Source organism: Doryrhamphus excisus, chromosome 2 (assembly GCF_030265055.1).
Source record: "Doryrhamphus excisus isolate RoL2022-K1 chromosome 2, RoL_Dexc_1.0, whole genome shotgun sequence".
In the NCBI taxonomy this organism is placed as follows: domain Eukaryota; kingdom Metazoa; phylum Chordata; class Actinopteri; order Syngnathiformes; family Syngnathidae; genus Doryrhamphus; species Doryrhamphus excisus.
In genome coordinates this window covers 11,554,923-11,569,875 of record NC_080467.1, presented here as the reverse complement: position 1 = coordinate 11,569,875, position 14,953 = coordinate 11,554,923, and the positions used below count along the sequence as shown (strand labels likewise).

The window sequence follows — 14,953 nt, the reverse complement described above, 5'->3', positions numbered from 1 at the left end:
CTTATCAATAGTACTCTGTTTAATTAGTAATATGCTGTATCATTGGTATTATTCAATCATTCATTTTTTACCGCTTATCCTCACGAGGGTCGCGGGGGGTGCTGGAGCCTATCCCAGCTGTCTTCGGGCGAATGGCGGGGTACACCCTGGACTGGTGGCCAGCCAATCACAGGGCACATATAGACAAACAACCATTCACACTCACATTCATACCTATGGACAATTTGGAGTCACCAATTAACCTAGCATGTTTTTGGAATGTGGGAGGAAACTGGAGTACCCGGAGAAAACCCACGCATGCACGGGGAGAACATGCAAACTCCACACGGAGATGGTTGTGGCCTGCACGCTAACCACTCGTCCGCCGTGCAGCCCTTCATTGGTATTACTCATTGATTATTGTTATTAATAGTACTCTACTCTTTGTAATACTGCTCTATTATTGATAATATGCATCTATTATTATCAATAGTACTCTACTATTGGTAATACTACTCTATTATTGGTAATATTCATTATATTCAATATAATATTCAATATTCTTTTATTCTTATTAATAGTACTCTACTATTGGTAATACTCATCTATTATTCTTATTAATACTCTGCTCTTTGTAATACTGCTCTATTATTGGTAATATGCATGTATTGTTCTATTAATAGTACTCTACTATTGGTAATACTGCTCTATTATTGGTAATATGCATGTATTGTTCTATTAATGGTACTCTACTATTGGTAATACTACTCTATTATAATATGCATCTATTATTCTTATTAATAGTACTCTACTATTGGTAATACTACTCTATTATAATATGCATATATTATTTTATTAATAGTACTCTACTATTGGTAATACTGCTCTATTATTGGTAATACTCATCTATTATTCTTATTAATAGTACTCTACTCTTTGTAATACTGCTCTATTATTGGTAATATGCATGTATTGTTCTTATTAATAGTACTCTACTATTGGTAATACTACTCTATTATAATAGGCATCTATTATTCTTATTAATAGTACTCCACTATTGGTAATACTACTCTATTATTGGTAATATTAATCTATTATTCTTATTAATAGTACTCTACTATTGGTAATACTGGCTTATTATTGGCAATACTCATCTATTAATACTACCTTACTATTGGTAATACTGCTTTATTATTGGTAATACTCATCTATTATTCTTATTAATAGTACTCTACTATTGGTAATACTGGTCTATTGTTATTATTAATAGTTCTCTATTTAATTCGAAATACTGCATGAAAATACTACTGTTGTACACTGCTGTAGTAGTACTAATACCTTGCTTCCACCATTTTCCTTTCATTGACATATGCGTACATAATATGATGGAAGGTACTACGTCTTCTCTTTTTGTGTACACATATATCACTGACATGGACAAACAACAGTACTTCTATACTATACAGTGATTACTCTACTTCCTTGCACCATGTCCTCTACAGTTTTTATCGTGTATCTTCATGGTAAACCTACAAGTCTTTATCATGTATCTTCCTACATTTAACAAGGTAGTATCACCTTCATCTGTGTACCCATCAATGATCACATGTATCCTCCATGATGCATCATCAGTATGTCAAAGGATAAGGATGGATGGATAGATGGAAGGATGGATGGGTGAAAGGATAGGTGGATGGGTGGATGGATGGATACGGTCATACACACACACACACACAGGTTAGGCCTTGGGACAGAAAAGGAAAGGATCACCTTTTTTGGGAGACCCTGGCACCTATCAGGACAACAGACACATGAGGAGCATGGAGCTATGGATCTGGAGCATCTCTCTCTTCCTGACGTGGAGACTGGAGGAGCAACGGACAAGCAAAAGCAATTCTATTCTGTCTGATGTATGGTCAGTACCATACTAGGGTGTCCTAGCAAGGGTTGACATCATCCTGCTGAAACATTTTTAAAGACATTTCACTGGAGGACATGAAAAAGACCGAATGAGACGCTGGTGTCCCTCAGCCTTTTTTATTCAATGCTCATCGTTGGCTCACAAAATAAAGACAATGTCTGAGAAGAAAAGATGGACATATTGGCTGAGAGTGTGTTCTTAAAGGTGCCAGCCACCAGGACATCACTCACTTCATGTCCTACGTCCATGATACTTTATTCATCTCCAAGATTCTTCATGATAGATATGAATGAGTGCAGGAAGACCTGCAAGAAAGAGCGAGAAAGAAAGAGAAAGAAGCATCAACAGCAACTACTGTACAAAGTGGATAGTTTGGCAATCTGCATTTGATGCCTCACCTCATTTGTGATGCTTCTGGTAGATGGAAATGTACTCCTGCACGTCGTCGGGCGACCCCAGGACCACAGGAACCCTCTGGTGGATACTGCTGGGCTGGATGTCCAGAACGCTCCCGGCCCCTGTGGTGGCCAAGCCACCCGCCTGCTCCATGATGAACGCCATGGGATTGCACTCGTACAGTAGCCGCAGCTGTAACACGTCATGTGGCACATGTTGGACCATCGCCTTATCAACACTGATATCATCATCGCCTTATCAACACTGATATCACCATCATTGTCATACTGTGCATTATCAATGCTGCCACACTGCTGTTGCGCTTAGGGTGATGTAACAATTATGTTACGGTTATGTTAGTGATGTTACGGTTATGTTACGCTGATGTTAAGGTTATATACAGTGATGTTACATTGCCGTTACGCTGATGTTAGGGTTATATACAGTGATGTTACAGTTGTGTTACATTGACGTTACGCTGATGTTAGGGTTATATACAGTGATGTTACAGTTGTGTTACATTGCCGTTACTGTGATGTTACGGTTGTGTTGCATTTCCGTTACTGTGATGTTACGGTTGTGTTGCATTTCCGTTACAGTGATGTTACAGCTGTGTTACAGTGACGTTACAGTGATGTTACGGTTGTGTTACATTGATGTTACGCTGATGTTAGGGTTATATACAGTGATGTTATGGTTGTGTTACATTGACGTTACAGTGATGTTACGGTGGTGTTACATTGACGTTACGCTGACGTTAGGGTTATATACAGTGATGTTATGGTTGTGTTACATTGACGTTACAGTGATGTTACGGTGGTGTTACATTGACGTTAGGGTTATATACAGTGATGTTACGGTTGTGTTACATTGACGTTACGCTGACGTTAGGGTTATATACAGTGATGTTACGGTTGTGTTACATTGATGTTACGCTGACGTTAGGGTTATGTACAGTGATGTTACAGTTGTGTTACATTGACGTTATGCTGACGTTAGGGTTATATACAGTGATGTTACGGTTGTGTTACATTGACGTTATGCTGACGTTAGGGTTATATACAGTGATGGTACGGTTGTGTTACATTGACGTTACGCTGATGTTAGGATTATATACATTGATGTTAGGGTTATATACAGTGATGTTACAGTTGTGTTACATTGACGTTACACTGATGTTAGGGTTATATCCAGTGATGTTACAGTTGTGTTACATTGCCGTTACTGTGATGTTACGGTTGTGTTGCATTTCCGTTACTGTGATGTTACGGTTGTGTTGCATTTCCGTTACAGTGATGTTACAGCTGTGTTACAGTGACGTTACAGTGATGTTATGGTTGTGTTACATTGATGTTACGCTGATGTTAGGGTTATATACAGTGATGTTATGGTTGTGTTACAGTGATGTTACGGTGGTGTTACATTGACGTTACGCTGACGTTAGGGTTATATACAGTGATGTTATGGTTGTGTTACATTGACGTTACGCTGACGTTAGGGTTATATACAGTGATGTTACGGTTGTGTTACATTGACGTTACGCTGACAGGGTTATGTACAGTGATGTTACAGTTGTGTTACATTGACGTTATGCTGACGTTAGGGTTATATACAGTGATGTTACGGTTGTGTTACATTGACGTTATGCTGACGTTAGGGTTATATACAGTGATGGTACGGTTGTGTTACATTGACGTTACGCTGATGTTAGGATTATATACATTGATGTTAGGGTTATATACAGTGATGTTACAGTTGTGTTACATTGACGTTACACTGATGTTAGGGTTATATCCAGTGATGTTACAGTTGTGTTACATTGGTGTTAGGGTTATATACAGTGATGTTACGGTTGTGTAACATTGATGTTACGCTGATTATTAGGGTTATATTACCGTGATGACACATAAACGTTAGAGCGTGATAGGTTTCTCACCTTCCCCTTTGGACTCTTGACATTGGCAGGATACAAGAAGATACCGCCATATACCAGAGTGCGATGAACATCAGCAACCATGGAGCCGACATAGCGGCTTCCGTACGGAGCAGAGCCGTCCTAGGGAAGCCAGCTGACAGGTCATCTCCATCACATTGTCTTGATGTGGTCATGAACATCCAAGTGTGATCTCGTGGTGCTTTTACCTGAGGGTACTTCTTCTTCTGGAGGTATTCTGTCACATCAGGGTAAAAATGTTGTGCGTAGCCTTCATTCAAGCTGTAGATTTTGCCTTTCTTCTTGATCTTCACGTCTCGATCCACCAGGATGAATTCCCCAATTGCCTGACGGAGAAATCAAGTGATGGGTTTTCACCACGGCGACATCGGACACGTCTGGCTCTTACCGGGTCCAGCATGAAGCAGTTGACTCCCTGGCCGGTGGACAGCACGATCATGGTGGCACTACCGTACAGAGCGTAACCAGCCGCCACGATGTTCCTCCCGGGCTGCAGAGCATCCTTCTCGCTGGGCTCATCGTCTGTGGTCTGTGGAGGAATTACGTCACCACTCGGGTAAAATAGTCTTCAATATCCACGCTCACCTTCTTGTAGATGGCAAAGATGGTCCCAATAGAGACCAGGCAGTCGATGTTTGAGGACCCATCCAGGGGGTCAAAGCAGACGATGTATTTCCCCTGAAAAGGAGATGAATGTCCTCACATCTTTAGACGTGTTTGTCTCCACTCACCACACGTGCTTACTCTCTTGTCCGGCTCCACCACTATGGCCTGCTCGTCTTCCTCAGATACCAGCACACAGGACGTGAAGGATGACTTGATCATGTTGATGACCAGGTCGTTGGAGAGGACATCCAGCTTCTTCACCTGGTCTCCCGTCACGTTGGTACTGCCGGCGATGCCATACCTGCTCGGTGAGGGAGCACACTGGACGTTAGGTAAAGCTACTTGCAGACTCCATCTAACAGGCAGGGAAGCAGACTTCAAAAGGAGAACATCTCACAGGTTGGCGATGCCGGCCTTCCTGACGGCGGTGGAGATGGCCTTGACGGCTGTGCAGATGGAGTTGAGCAGGTTGGTGAGCTCGCCCGTGCCGTGGGCCCTCCTGCCCTCCTCCAGCACAAACCTGCTCAGGGTCAGCACGTTGGTGTCGAAGGCTCCCTTCTCGGACATGCTTGCCTTCGGGTGGGGACCGCAGTTACAATGAAGGTGGACTACTAAGCCGAGTGACACGGTGGGGGGGCTGGGGGCGTGCAACTCCGCCAGCCAATCACAGGTGGCCGTGCGTTTCAAAGAGCAAAGTTCAAAAGATAATAAACATTTTCTTTTGCCTTGAACATTTGAACGTCTACTCCATTTAACGTCTGGAATTCACAAACACCTTCATGTTGTTACTACATCTTCATTCTTTGGCTCTGCTAGCTTGGCCACTTTGTACCGTTACATTGTAATAGAATTAGCATGCAACATTTACCTGTGCATGTTTTAAAGGTAAACAAAAACGTTTGGCACAACTTTGGGGAGATTCTGCTCATCACTGAGGGTCTTCAGAGGTCACCTGACATCTGCTAGCTGACCCTTGACCCTCACAGGCTTGCAAGCATGACGGGTTATCAGTCACCAATCACTGCTTTCTTTCCTGGTTAATGATAAATGATAGCAGAAGCATGTAAGCATGTAAAGCAGAAGCATGTTAAATAAAAGATTTCAGTTGTGTTATTAATAACCCTTTATTAGAGTTATCATCTTAATAATGCAGTAGTTGTAAGGTCAATTAGAACCATATCTTTAGTTCCCACACTTCCTACTTTCTTCCAAACCTGCAGTTGCGTACTGTGTCCACTTGGGGTCAGCAGCATGCCGGCCTGGCCTCTCTCTTCACTAATATTTTAATGTAAATTCACATTTTACACCAACAAATTAATGATATACTCATAAATAAAGACATGCGTTAAAAAGCAGCATGTTAAACAAGTTAAAAATGCTCTGTATGAGCTACTTTGTTTTTACGGACGTACTGTGGACCGGCCTTTATATATATTATGTTTAAATGTTTGTCTTTCCGTCTATGATATGAAATAAAAATCTCGTGTGGAAAAAAAATACCAATATTATTACTGTATTATTAATATTATTAGTGTGTCGCTAAAAAGGCAAAGCCGGAAGTGTGTAATGGAAAGGTGGGAGCTGCTTTTTCCGCGCATGCTCAGTCGGCTCCGCGCAGCTGTCGGGACAATGGCCGTCTCTGCCGCAGGAATAAACAAGCAGGGCGCCCTGACGACCATGGAGCCCTGCGTCCGGCACGGCAGGGGTGCGAACGGAGGCACAGTCAAGGTGGGATGTTTTTTTTTTTTTAATTTAAAGCGAAACAAAGCTCGTCACTCAGCAAAGATGGCGTTGGTTGCATTGTTTTCTTGTTGTTTTGCCTTCGTGGCTCATGGATGCTACGGAGATCATCGAGGTCATCTAGCTTACATTTGAGTAACACGAATGTCAAAATGATTGTTAATAGCGAGGCAAGGTGAAGCACAATGAGATGTAGTGTGGATGCTTACATGCTAACAATGCTACTTAGCGTCTTGGCAAGCGATGTGGCATCCCGCATCCCGAAAGGTGCGCACTTTTGACGCACGCAGTCTGTGCGCAATTTCGTAAAAGAAGTAACACTAACAATGTCAATTCATAACGTTATCAGGAGTCATATGCGAGTGTGAAAGGTTGCACTGGATGCATTGATGGGACGGTGCAGTGTGGTTGACCTTGTGTGTGTTTTACTCAGGTGTTGGAGTGCGGCGTCTGCGAGGACGTCTTCTCCCTCCAAGGCGACAAGGTCCCCCGCCTCCTGCTGTGCGGACACACCGTGTGCCACGACTGCCTGACCCGGCTGCCCCTCCACGGCCGAGCAGTCCGCTGTCCCTTCGACAGGCAGGTCACCGAGCTGGGTGAGCGCTTTCCCTTCCAGACCTCTTCAGATGCTGTTGTCCTTCAAAAGAATACATTTCTGTGTATTATCGTACAGTAGTACTGTCTTTCAACTGTGGTGTATTCAAGTGTGTTGGGACAAGTGAGCACCACATGTTCTTACCTTCAACTCATATCACATCAATGATTGGTTGACGGGGCTGGGCTCATCTAGCCTGGGTTTTTCTTTCTTGACGTGATGAAAGCAAGCATTTGAGCTCATCTTCTGTCTGAAGTCAAGGGGCGATGGACTTCATAGATTTTGGTGCTAACGTGAAATGTTTTTTCTGTGTCCAGGGGACTCTGGAGTGTGGGGTCTAAAGAAGAACTTTGCCCTGCTGGAACTTCTGGAACGACTTCAGAATGGCACCAGCAACCAGTCGGGCATGGCGGAGGATGCTCTGAAAGGGATGGGAGAGGTAAGACGTTCAAAACGGCCCGGGAAGCGTCCTGTCTTCATCCTCCCTCTCGCTCCAGTGCGTCATCCGCTGCGACGAGGACGAGAGCCACACAGCCAGCATGTACTGCACGGTGTGCGCCACCCACTTGTGCGCCGAGTGCTCGCAACTCACCCACTCTACCCGCACGCTGGCCAAGCACCGTCGCGTGCCGCTGGCCGACAAGCCCCATGAGAAGACGCTGTGCCCCCAGCACCAGGTCCACGCCATCGAGTTTGTGTGTCTGGAGGAGGCGTGTCAGCCGGGGCCGCTCATGTGCTGCGTGTGCAAGGAGTACGGCAAGCACCAAGGACACAAGGTCATCCATGCCTGCCTCTTCACCGTCGTTCTCCACACACTGCACCAACTTAACTGTGTTTGGCTTTCAGCACGCCGTCCTGGAGACGGAGGCCAATCAGATCCGAGCATCCATCCTGGATATGGCGCACTGCATCCGCACCTTCACAGAGGAAGTGTCCGAGTACTCCAGGAAGCTGGTGGGCATTGTGCAGCAAATAGAAGGTGGCGAGCAGATAGTGGAGGACGGCGTCGGTATGGCGCATACGGAACACGTAAGAATCCATCACTACCCAAACGCTAGCATAGCTATGTGAGCTAAAGTGCTAACATTACACTCGCATTTCAACACATTATGCTAGCTTAGCCTGTTCATCTCCTGCTTCAGATTCATTTTAAGACGTGTAGCAAAGCCTGACTGTAGGAATACACACACTAGGAACCGCCTTCTCATTTCTTGTATTAGAAGTTAGCCAGGCTACATCAGGACCTTCTGCATCCTTTAGTTTTAATGGTCTTTTTCCCCGTTCAGGTTCCCGGCACAGCAGAGAGCGCTCGCTCCTGCGTGCGCGCCTACTTTGCCGACCTCCACGAGACGCTGTGTCGGCAGGAGGAGATGGCGCTGAGCGTGGTGGACGCGCACGTGCGTGAGAGGCTGATCTGGCTGCGGCAGCAGCAGGAGGACATGACCATCCTGCTGTCCCAGGTGTCCACCGCCTGCCTGCACTGCGAGAAGACGCTTCAGCAGGTGGGAGCATGGCAGATCTCCCGACGGACCGCCTTGGGAGACACGCTTTCTTTAACGTCCTCTTCCCGCTGCGGCAGGACGACTGCAGGGTGGTGCTGGCCAAGCAGGAGATCAGCTGTTTGCTGGAGACGCTTCAGAAGCAGCAGCATCAGTTCACAGAGTTGGCTGACCACATCCAGCTGGACGCCGGCATCCCGGTCACCTTCACCAAGGTAGGCAAGGTGGTCTCAGTAAACCCAGAACGATCCACTCTGTCTTTTCTTCTCAGGATAACCGGGTCCACATTGGCCCCAAGATGGAGATCCGTGTGGTCACTCTGGGGCTGGACGGCGCTGGGAAAACCACCATCCTCTTCAAGCTGAAGCAGGATGAGTTCATGCAGCCCATCCCCACCATCGGTACGCTGCACAACTTGCTGCTTTCTATTGCTCCTACTCATCTTCTCCAAATTATAATTATTAATTATAAACCAAGGTTTCAACGTGGAGACAGTGGAGTATAAGAACTTGAAGTTCACCATCTGGGACGTGGGAGGCAAGCACAAGCTGAGACCACTATGGAAACACTACTATCTCAACACTCAAGGTATCATCTGTGCACTCCTATTCTACATCGAGTAGAAATACAAACTTACATCTCTCAGGCCTGTAACAATCTTTTCAAGATGTGTAGCGAAGCCTGATCTTTTTTTCTCTATGCGCACAGCCGTGGTGTTTGTGATCGACAGCAGCCACCGGGATCGTCTCATGGAGGCGCACAGCGAGCTGGCCAAACTGCTGACGGAGAAGGAGCTCCGAGACGCCCTGCTCCTCATCTTCGCCAACAAGCAGGTAGCATGGAGGCTGTCGCTAGGCAGACTAGGGAGTTGAGCGACACGGTCAGGACTTGTGCTTTTGACTTTGGTAGGACGTGCCTGGCGTGGTGTCTGTGGAGGAGATGACGGAGCTGCTGAGCCTGCACAAGCTGTGCTGTGGGAGGAGCTGGCACATCCAGGGCTGCGACGCCCGCAGCGGGATGGGCCTCCACGAGGGGCTGGATTGGCTCTCCAGGCAGCTGGTGGCTGCTGGCGTCCTCGATGTTGCCTAATATGTCCACATACCTGAAACACCCCCCCCGACCCAACCCCACGCACCGCATGTGACATCGCTGGATTGATGTCGCTGCAAAGATGGAGGTCTGGTCTGTGAACAGCTCCGACACTTGAAGGTATGCTTTGAAAAAGCCACCTGTACTACCGCTTTGCTCCTCGTGGGGGAGACAGTGAGTCATTGAAGCTCTTGTCTCCCAATAAGCTCCGCTATATACACATCATAACCACCCTATGGGACTATGGAGGAGTTTGGTGCCAAAATGAAAAATTCCCTATTAATTTTTTTTTAAATGTATTATTACATTGTCGACTCAAATCTAGCTATAAAGAATGTGGACTGGAATTATTTTCCAATGTTTATAGTATGTAAGGACTTATTATTCATGCCATTTACATGAATAAATATCAGTCAGCCATCAAGGTGAATAATGAATAAGGGTTATCATTATTTAGTTTGCAATTGAATAAATTAATGGACAATTTAATACATTTGTTACTTTGACTTCATGGAAAATTTTTCATTTTGGCCCAAAGAACTCCACAGGTGACGGTCATGCTATCAACGTGTGTATTTCCGATGTCTTCATGAATACATGAGTGCAGGGATGGCAGCAATAGCAGCATGTGTGTGTGTGTTGACTTGTGTTTGGTCTTAACGTTGTGCTCTCTGTTACAGAACAATGTTTACTGCTGATATATTATGTACAGTATATATATTTATGCTGCCGGCTCAGCCTCTTTTTGGCTTTGCTTTGTTGCACGTGAAATGGGTCAACAGCACGTGTTTGCTGCCAGTTGAACTCTGCCGTCTCTTAAGCACCCCCCCCCCCCCCCCAGTATTAATCTTGCTACAAACCAAGCCTCTCAGCCTTCCGTGACGTAATGTGAAATGACACTCCTTGAGTTGATTAACTGCTACGTGATGTTTACTACCTGGATGAAATAATACTGTATATACTGTATGTATATTACCATAAATGTGGCTGTGAAAGGCCTTTTTCCACATAGTTTGCAAAAAAAAAATGTGAAAGCACAATGCGCCTGGATGAAAACCTTGTTAGCATCCGACGTGATGACTTTTGTAAATGATTGATATTGTGATGATGGAAAATAAATTCATCGACCAGATTTTTGTCTGCCTGGGACTTTTTCAGATGGTTTAGTAGTTTTTGGATGTGTAAAAAGAAAGGATGCAAATCACTTGATGGTGATGTTGATGATGCTGATGTCCTCGTACGGTTTGTCCGTTTTGGGGTGAACTTTGATATTGGAGATCCTCTGGACGGCCTCCATGCCCTTGGTGCACCTCCCGAACACCGTGTGCTTGTTGTCGAGCCAAGGCTGGAAAAACAACGGCGACGGCGGTTAAACTTGAGCAGGGCGTTGGCGTTTATTGGAGATGTTGTGCTGACTTACCGTGGGCACCACGGTGATGAAAAACTGCGATCCGTTGGAGGCGGGACCTGCGTTGGCCATGCTGAGTGTGTAGGGCCGATCGTGCCTCAGGGTGGTGTGGAACTCATCCTCAAACTCAGCCCCCCAGATGCTCTCGCCGCCCATACCGGTGCCTGTGGGGTCTCCGGTCTGGATCATGAAGCCCTGCACACAGGAGGTCGGTCAGGTCCACTACTGCGGAGCCGGGGAATGGGCAGCACACACCTTGATGACTCTGTGGAAGATGTGTCCGTTGTAGTAGCCATTCCTGCTGTGGACGCAGAAGTTCTCCACCGTTTTTGGGCACCTGTTAGCACAGAGTCTGTTAGAATGACTTCCAGATGATGATGGTGTTGACGGCTGGTTCGTGGCCACCCACTCCACAGGGAACAGCTTGATGTGGATGTCTCCCATGGTACTGTGGATGATGGCGCTGTCCGACACTCTCTTGGGGCCCTCGGCCTGCGTGGCGGCCATCACCTCCTCCTTGGAGGGCTTCTCGTTGAAGATGTCTCGGTCCGAGTCGGCACTCTTGGTGTCCTCGGGCTCCCTCTTTGAGAACTTTGAGATAGTAAAAAAAATAATTAACATAATTATGGGCATGCCTACAAAGCAGAGATCTGCTAACTGTTAGCATATTAGCTAACTTACCCATGTTTACATGCAAATACAGATGTGGTATGATGTAGGTCCCTATTATACGACTGCCTGGGCAGTATATAAAGTGCTATCTTGCTAGGTGTTAGCATGCTAACTGTTAGCTAATTTGCGCATGTAAATACAGCTATGGCATGATGCAGGGACACTATACAACAGGGGTCTCAAACACGCGGCCCGCGGGCCAAATGGAGCCCGCAGGACACTAGTTTGAGGCCCCCGCCTTGATATGAAAGTTTAATGTTAGTACGGCCCGAGCAAGTTTGATATGGATGCCGTATGGTATCATGTACCCAGAAAAAATTATTACGTTTGATTAATGTTCATGTTAAAGGTTAAAAAACTGTTAATAGTTATCCTCCCTATCCGTGTGGAAGTGGTAAGTCTTTGGCTATTTAAGTTTAAAGGAAATAACTTGAAGGCTACCGTTTAGGTCGCTAGCTCTCTAGTTTGCGAGTTAGCATGTGTCTCAAGACCCTGCAGTTGCGCAATATGTTGTAAATAAAAAGAGTATAAATGTGACTATAGTCGTGTTTTGTCATGTCTACAGGGCTCTAATAATGCTTTGTTAATTTTAATCTGAAAAAAATAATTTGTCTACCCACCAACTATATGTGGTTTAAGTTTTTATTATTTGGTGTTTTATTATTATTATATTTATTTATTACTGATTAATTTATTTTCTTTATTCTTGATTTGTTTATTTTTCATCTTATTTTGTGTAGAAAAATAAAAAATAAGATATTTGAGAACAGTGGAATGTTTTATCAGAGCTTTTCTTGTAGAAAATCGGAACAAAAGCAAAGTTTATTCATTTTTCTGTTTTTTTTTTTTGGAAAACCTGATGCGGCCCAGCCTCGCCCAGACCCTAGCTCCAATGGCCCCCAAGTAAATTGAGACCCCTGCTATACAACTTCCTGGGTGAGGTTACTAACATATTCATGTTCTCTCACAAGAAAAAAAGCTTGGTGACGATGTTACGCTTCACCTATGGGATGGGTATCAGTATCGGCCGAGTTCACTCATGGATGATTGGGATCAGCAGCATAAAACCCCGATTGAAAGATCCCTATCTGTTACCTACCATGTAGAAGCGGTTCTTCTTAAATGCGGTGCAGAACACAGTAGGGTCCGGGTCCACATTCTGCAATGCGGGATTATCCGACGCCTTCATCTCCACGGTGGGCGCCACTTGCATGGCTTTTGCCACACCCTGGAAGAGGCTCAGCTGGACCACGCGGATGTTCTCCAGCTTCCCAAGGATCCGTACACATCTGGGAAAAAAAAGAAAGGTGTCAGATTTGGGCCGGTGTTTCTGAGCGTCATGAGGAGACACACCTGTTGGTTTCAACGTTGATGACCTTGATGCCCAGCATGGTGCCGTACAGGACAAAGTGGCCCGTCTCGTCAAAGATGATGTTGGTCAGACGGATCCCATCCATCTTCTCCAGTTCTCGCTCCACCGCCATGCGCCTACCAAACTCCATGTCGGGCAGCTGCTGCCTCATCTGCTGCAGCTCTGTGAACATCTGGGAAAGGCCATAGTGTGGTTAAGCCTCGTCGGCAGCTGAGTTGAAAAGCTGCAAGAACTTACCGTTAAGGATTCATCAAACACTCTCATCAGTTTTCCCGTGAGGAAGCGGAACATTCGGACCTTCCGGTCAGACGCCATGGTGGCCATCTTCTTCCCGTCGGGTGAGAACACCAAACTGGTGGGGTAGGTTTTGTGTTTGGCAAACTCATACAAATCTGTGTCTGTCTTGTACTCCCACTGAACATATTTAGGGAACTTGAATTCATTGGGCAGACCAGTCCAGTATTCCAGCATTCCCGCTTTGTCCGCAGAGACGATGACCCTGAATTTGGGATTGAGGCGGATCTGGGACAGCGGCGAGGAGTGCATCTTGTCGAAGATGTGCAGGGGCTCGTTGCTCCCCCGTCCGTCGTACACAGAGATCTTTCCTGTGGATTTTTCCGAGCAGGCGACTGTAGAAATGGCATCCCCGGGATTGTAGATCCACTCGCTCTGCCCGGGGTGGAAGCTACAGCCAAGTAGCAAACAAATAAATACAAATATTCACCTCTTCGTTAAGCTTCAGCTTCATGTAGATTGGACTCACCCCAACTTCAGCATATTGATCATGTCAAAGTTGACCACATCAAATACTTTCATGGCCTGATCGTCGCCAACAGAGCAGAAAAGGGCTCCTTCAGCGCTGACGGCGATGCTCTCAATTATGCCTGCACACAAAAACAATACAGGATGTACGGTTAACAACCGGACCCCTGCGGACTCCCAACAGTATTTACCAACAAAAGCCCACCCAGATGGCTTCTGAAGTGTTTGACAAACTCAATTCCATCGCCCTCGTTTTTCTTCCAAAACTTGACATGGCCATCCTGGCTGGCCGTGATGATGAAGTCTGTCCTGAAAAGATCAACAATCTTTTCATTCAGTCACTGTTTTGAGCTTGCTGAGATGTTCACGATAGCATTGAAGATGAATCATGACTCACTTGGAGCAAACAATGTGTGTGATAACATCTCTGTGCATGTAGCTCCTCTCGTACATCGCAGCTGAAGGCAGGTTGTCCAAATAGACTCGTTCATATTCCAGCACTGGGAAGAAACAACAGTTTGGTAGTATCCTGTCAGACGAATGCTATAAAAAAGGCAAAACTAGCCGCACTGTACACTTGGTATATTTTTATTGAAAAAGTTTAGTCGTCACTGAAGTTACAATATACCGCGATGCAGCATGAACTCTATTGCAAGGAATGGAAGCATTATTTCGTGATTAAATAAACACACCAACCTTTCCTTTTCTTGGCCTTAGTAGCCTCGTTCGGCATGGGCCCGACCCACTCCTCCTCTTCTTCATCTTCACCTTGAGTTTGATCGCCTTTTCGTTTCAGTTCCACATTATTTTCAGCTGCCGCCATTGTTGTCCAGCTTCCGTTTTGTCCTGTCCCAAATTGCTACACTTCCGTTCGGCGCCTAAACCCGAGGAACTTACTTGTTTCGCTGTTTCGCAGGGGACGATTATCACAGAACACTTGGGTCAAACCAACTTACCCTA

At 45.6% G+C, this 14,953-nt stretch overlaps 3 protein-coding genes across 4 annotated transcripts; 1 reads left to right on the top strand and 2 right to left on the bottom strand.

Annotated features, from left to right (window-relative positions):
- Positions 1–2,000: 2,000 nt before the first annotated feature.
- Positions 2,001–5,466, bottom strand: LOC131107045 (fructose-1,6-bisphosphatase 1-like). Its single transcript, XM_058056686.1, has 8 exons — positions 5,254–5,466; positions 4,995–5,157; positions 4,836–4,928; positions 4,639–4,779; positions 4,439–4,576; positions 4,233–4,352; positions 2,299–2,488; positions 2,001–2,205 (listed from the first exon to the last, which is right to left on the bottom strand). Exons 1-7 carry the CDS (start codon positions 5,421–5,423, stop codon positions 2,300–2,302), a joined length of 1,014 nt encoding a protein of 337 aa, XP_057912669.1. The 5' UTR covers positions 5,424–5,466; the 3' UTR covers positions 2,001–2,205; position 2,299.
- Positions 5,467–6,435: 969 nt separating this feature from the next.
- On the top strand, positions 6,436–10,928 carry trim23 (tripartite motif containing 23). Its single transcript, XM_058056663.1, has 11 exons — positions 6,436–6,584; positions 7,030–7,192; positions 7,509–7,630; positions 7,689–7,967; positions 8,038–8,220; positions 8,478–8,693; positions 8,771–8,905; positions 8,962–9,091; positions 9,168–9,278; positions 9,399–9,523; positions 9,600–10,928. Exons 1-11 carry the CDS (start codon positions 6,453–6,455, stop codon positions 9,777–9,779), a joined length of 1,776 nt encoding a protein of 591 aa, XP_057912646.1. The 5' UTR covers positions 6,436–6,452; the 3' UTR covers positions 9,780–10,928.
- ppwd1 (peptidylprolyl isomerase domain and WD repeat containing 1) lies at positions 7,106–14,898 on the bottom strand. 2 transcript variants are annotated; one of them, XM_058056642.1, is made up of 13 exons: positions 14,690–14,898; positions 14,391–14,493; positions 14,199–14,302; positions 13,995–14,115; positions 13,469–13,916; positions 13,213–13,403; positions 12,959–13,148; positions 11,597–11,778; positions 11,443–11,524; positions 11,200–11,382; positions 10,985–11,124; positions 7,336–7,612; positions 7,106–7,233 (listed from the first exon to the last, which is right to left on the bottom strand). In XM_058056642.1, the coding sequence occupies exons 1-12, from the start codon at positions 14,814–14,816 to the stop codon at positions 7,570–7,572; spliced, it is 1,914 nt and encodes a 637-aa protein (XP_057912625.1). In that variant the 5' UTR covers positions 14,817–14,898; the 3' UTR covers positions 7,106–7,233; positions 7,336–7,569. The 2 variants fall into 2 exon arrangements, with proteins under 2 accessions (XP_057912625.1, XP_057912633.1); XM_058056650.1 differs by lacking the exons at positions 7,106–7,233; positions 7,336–7,612 and having other exon boundaries at positions 10,715–11,124; positions 14,690–14,896.
- Positions 14,899–14,953: the final 55 nt, after the last annotated feature.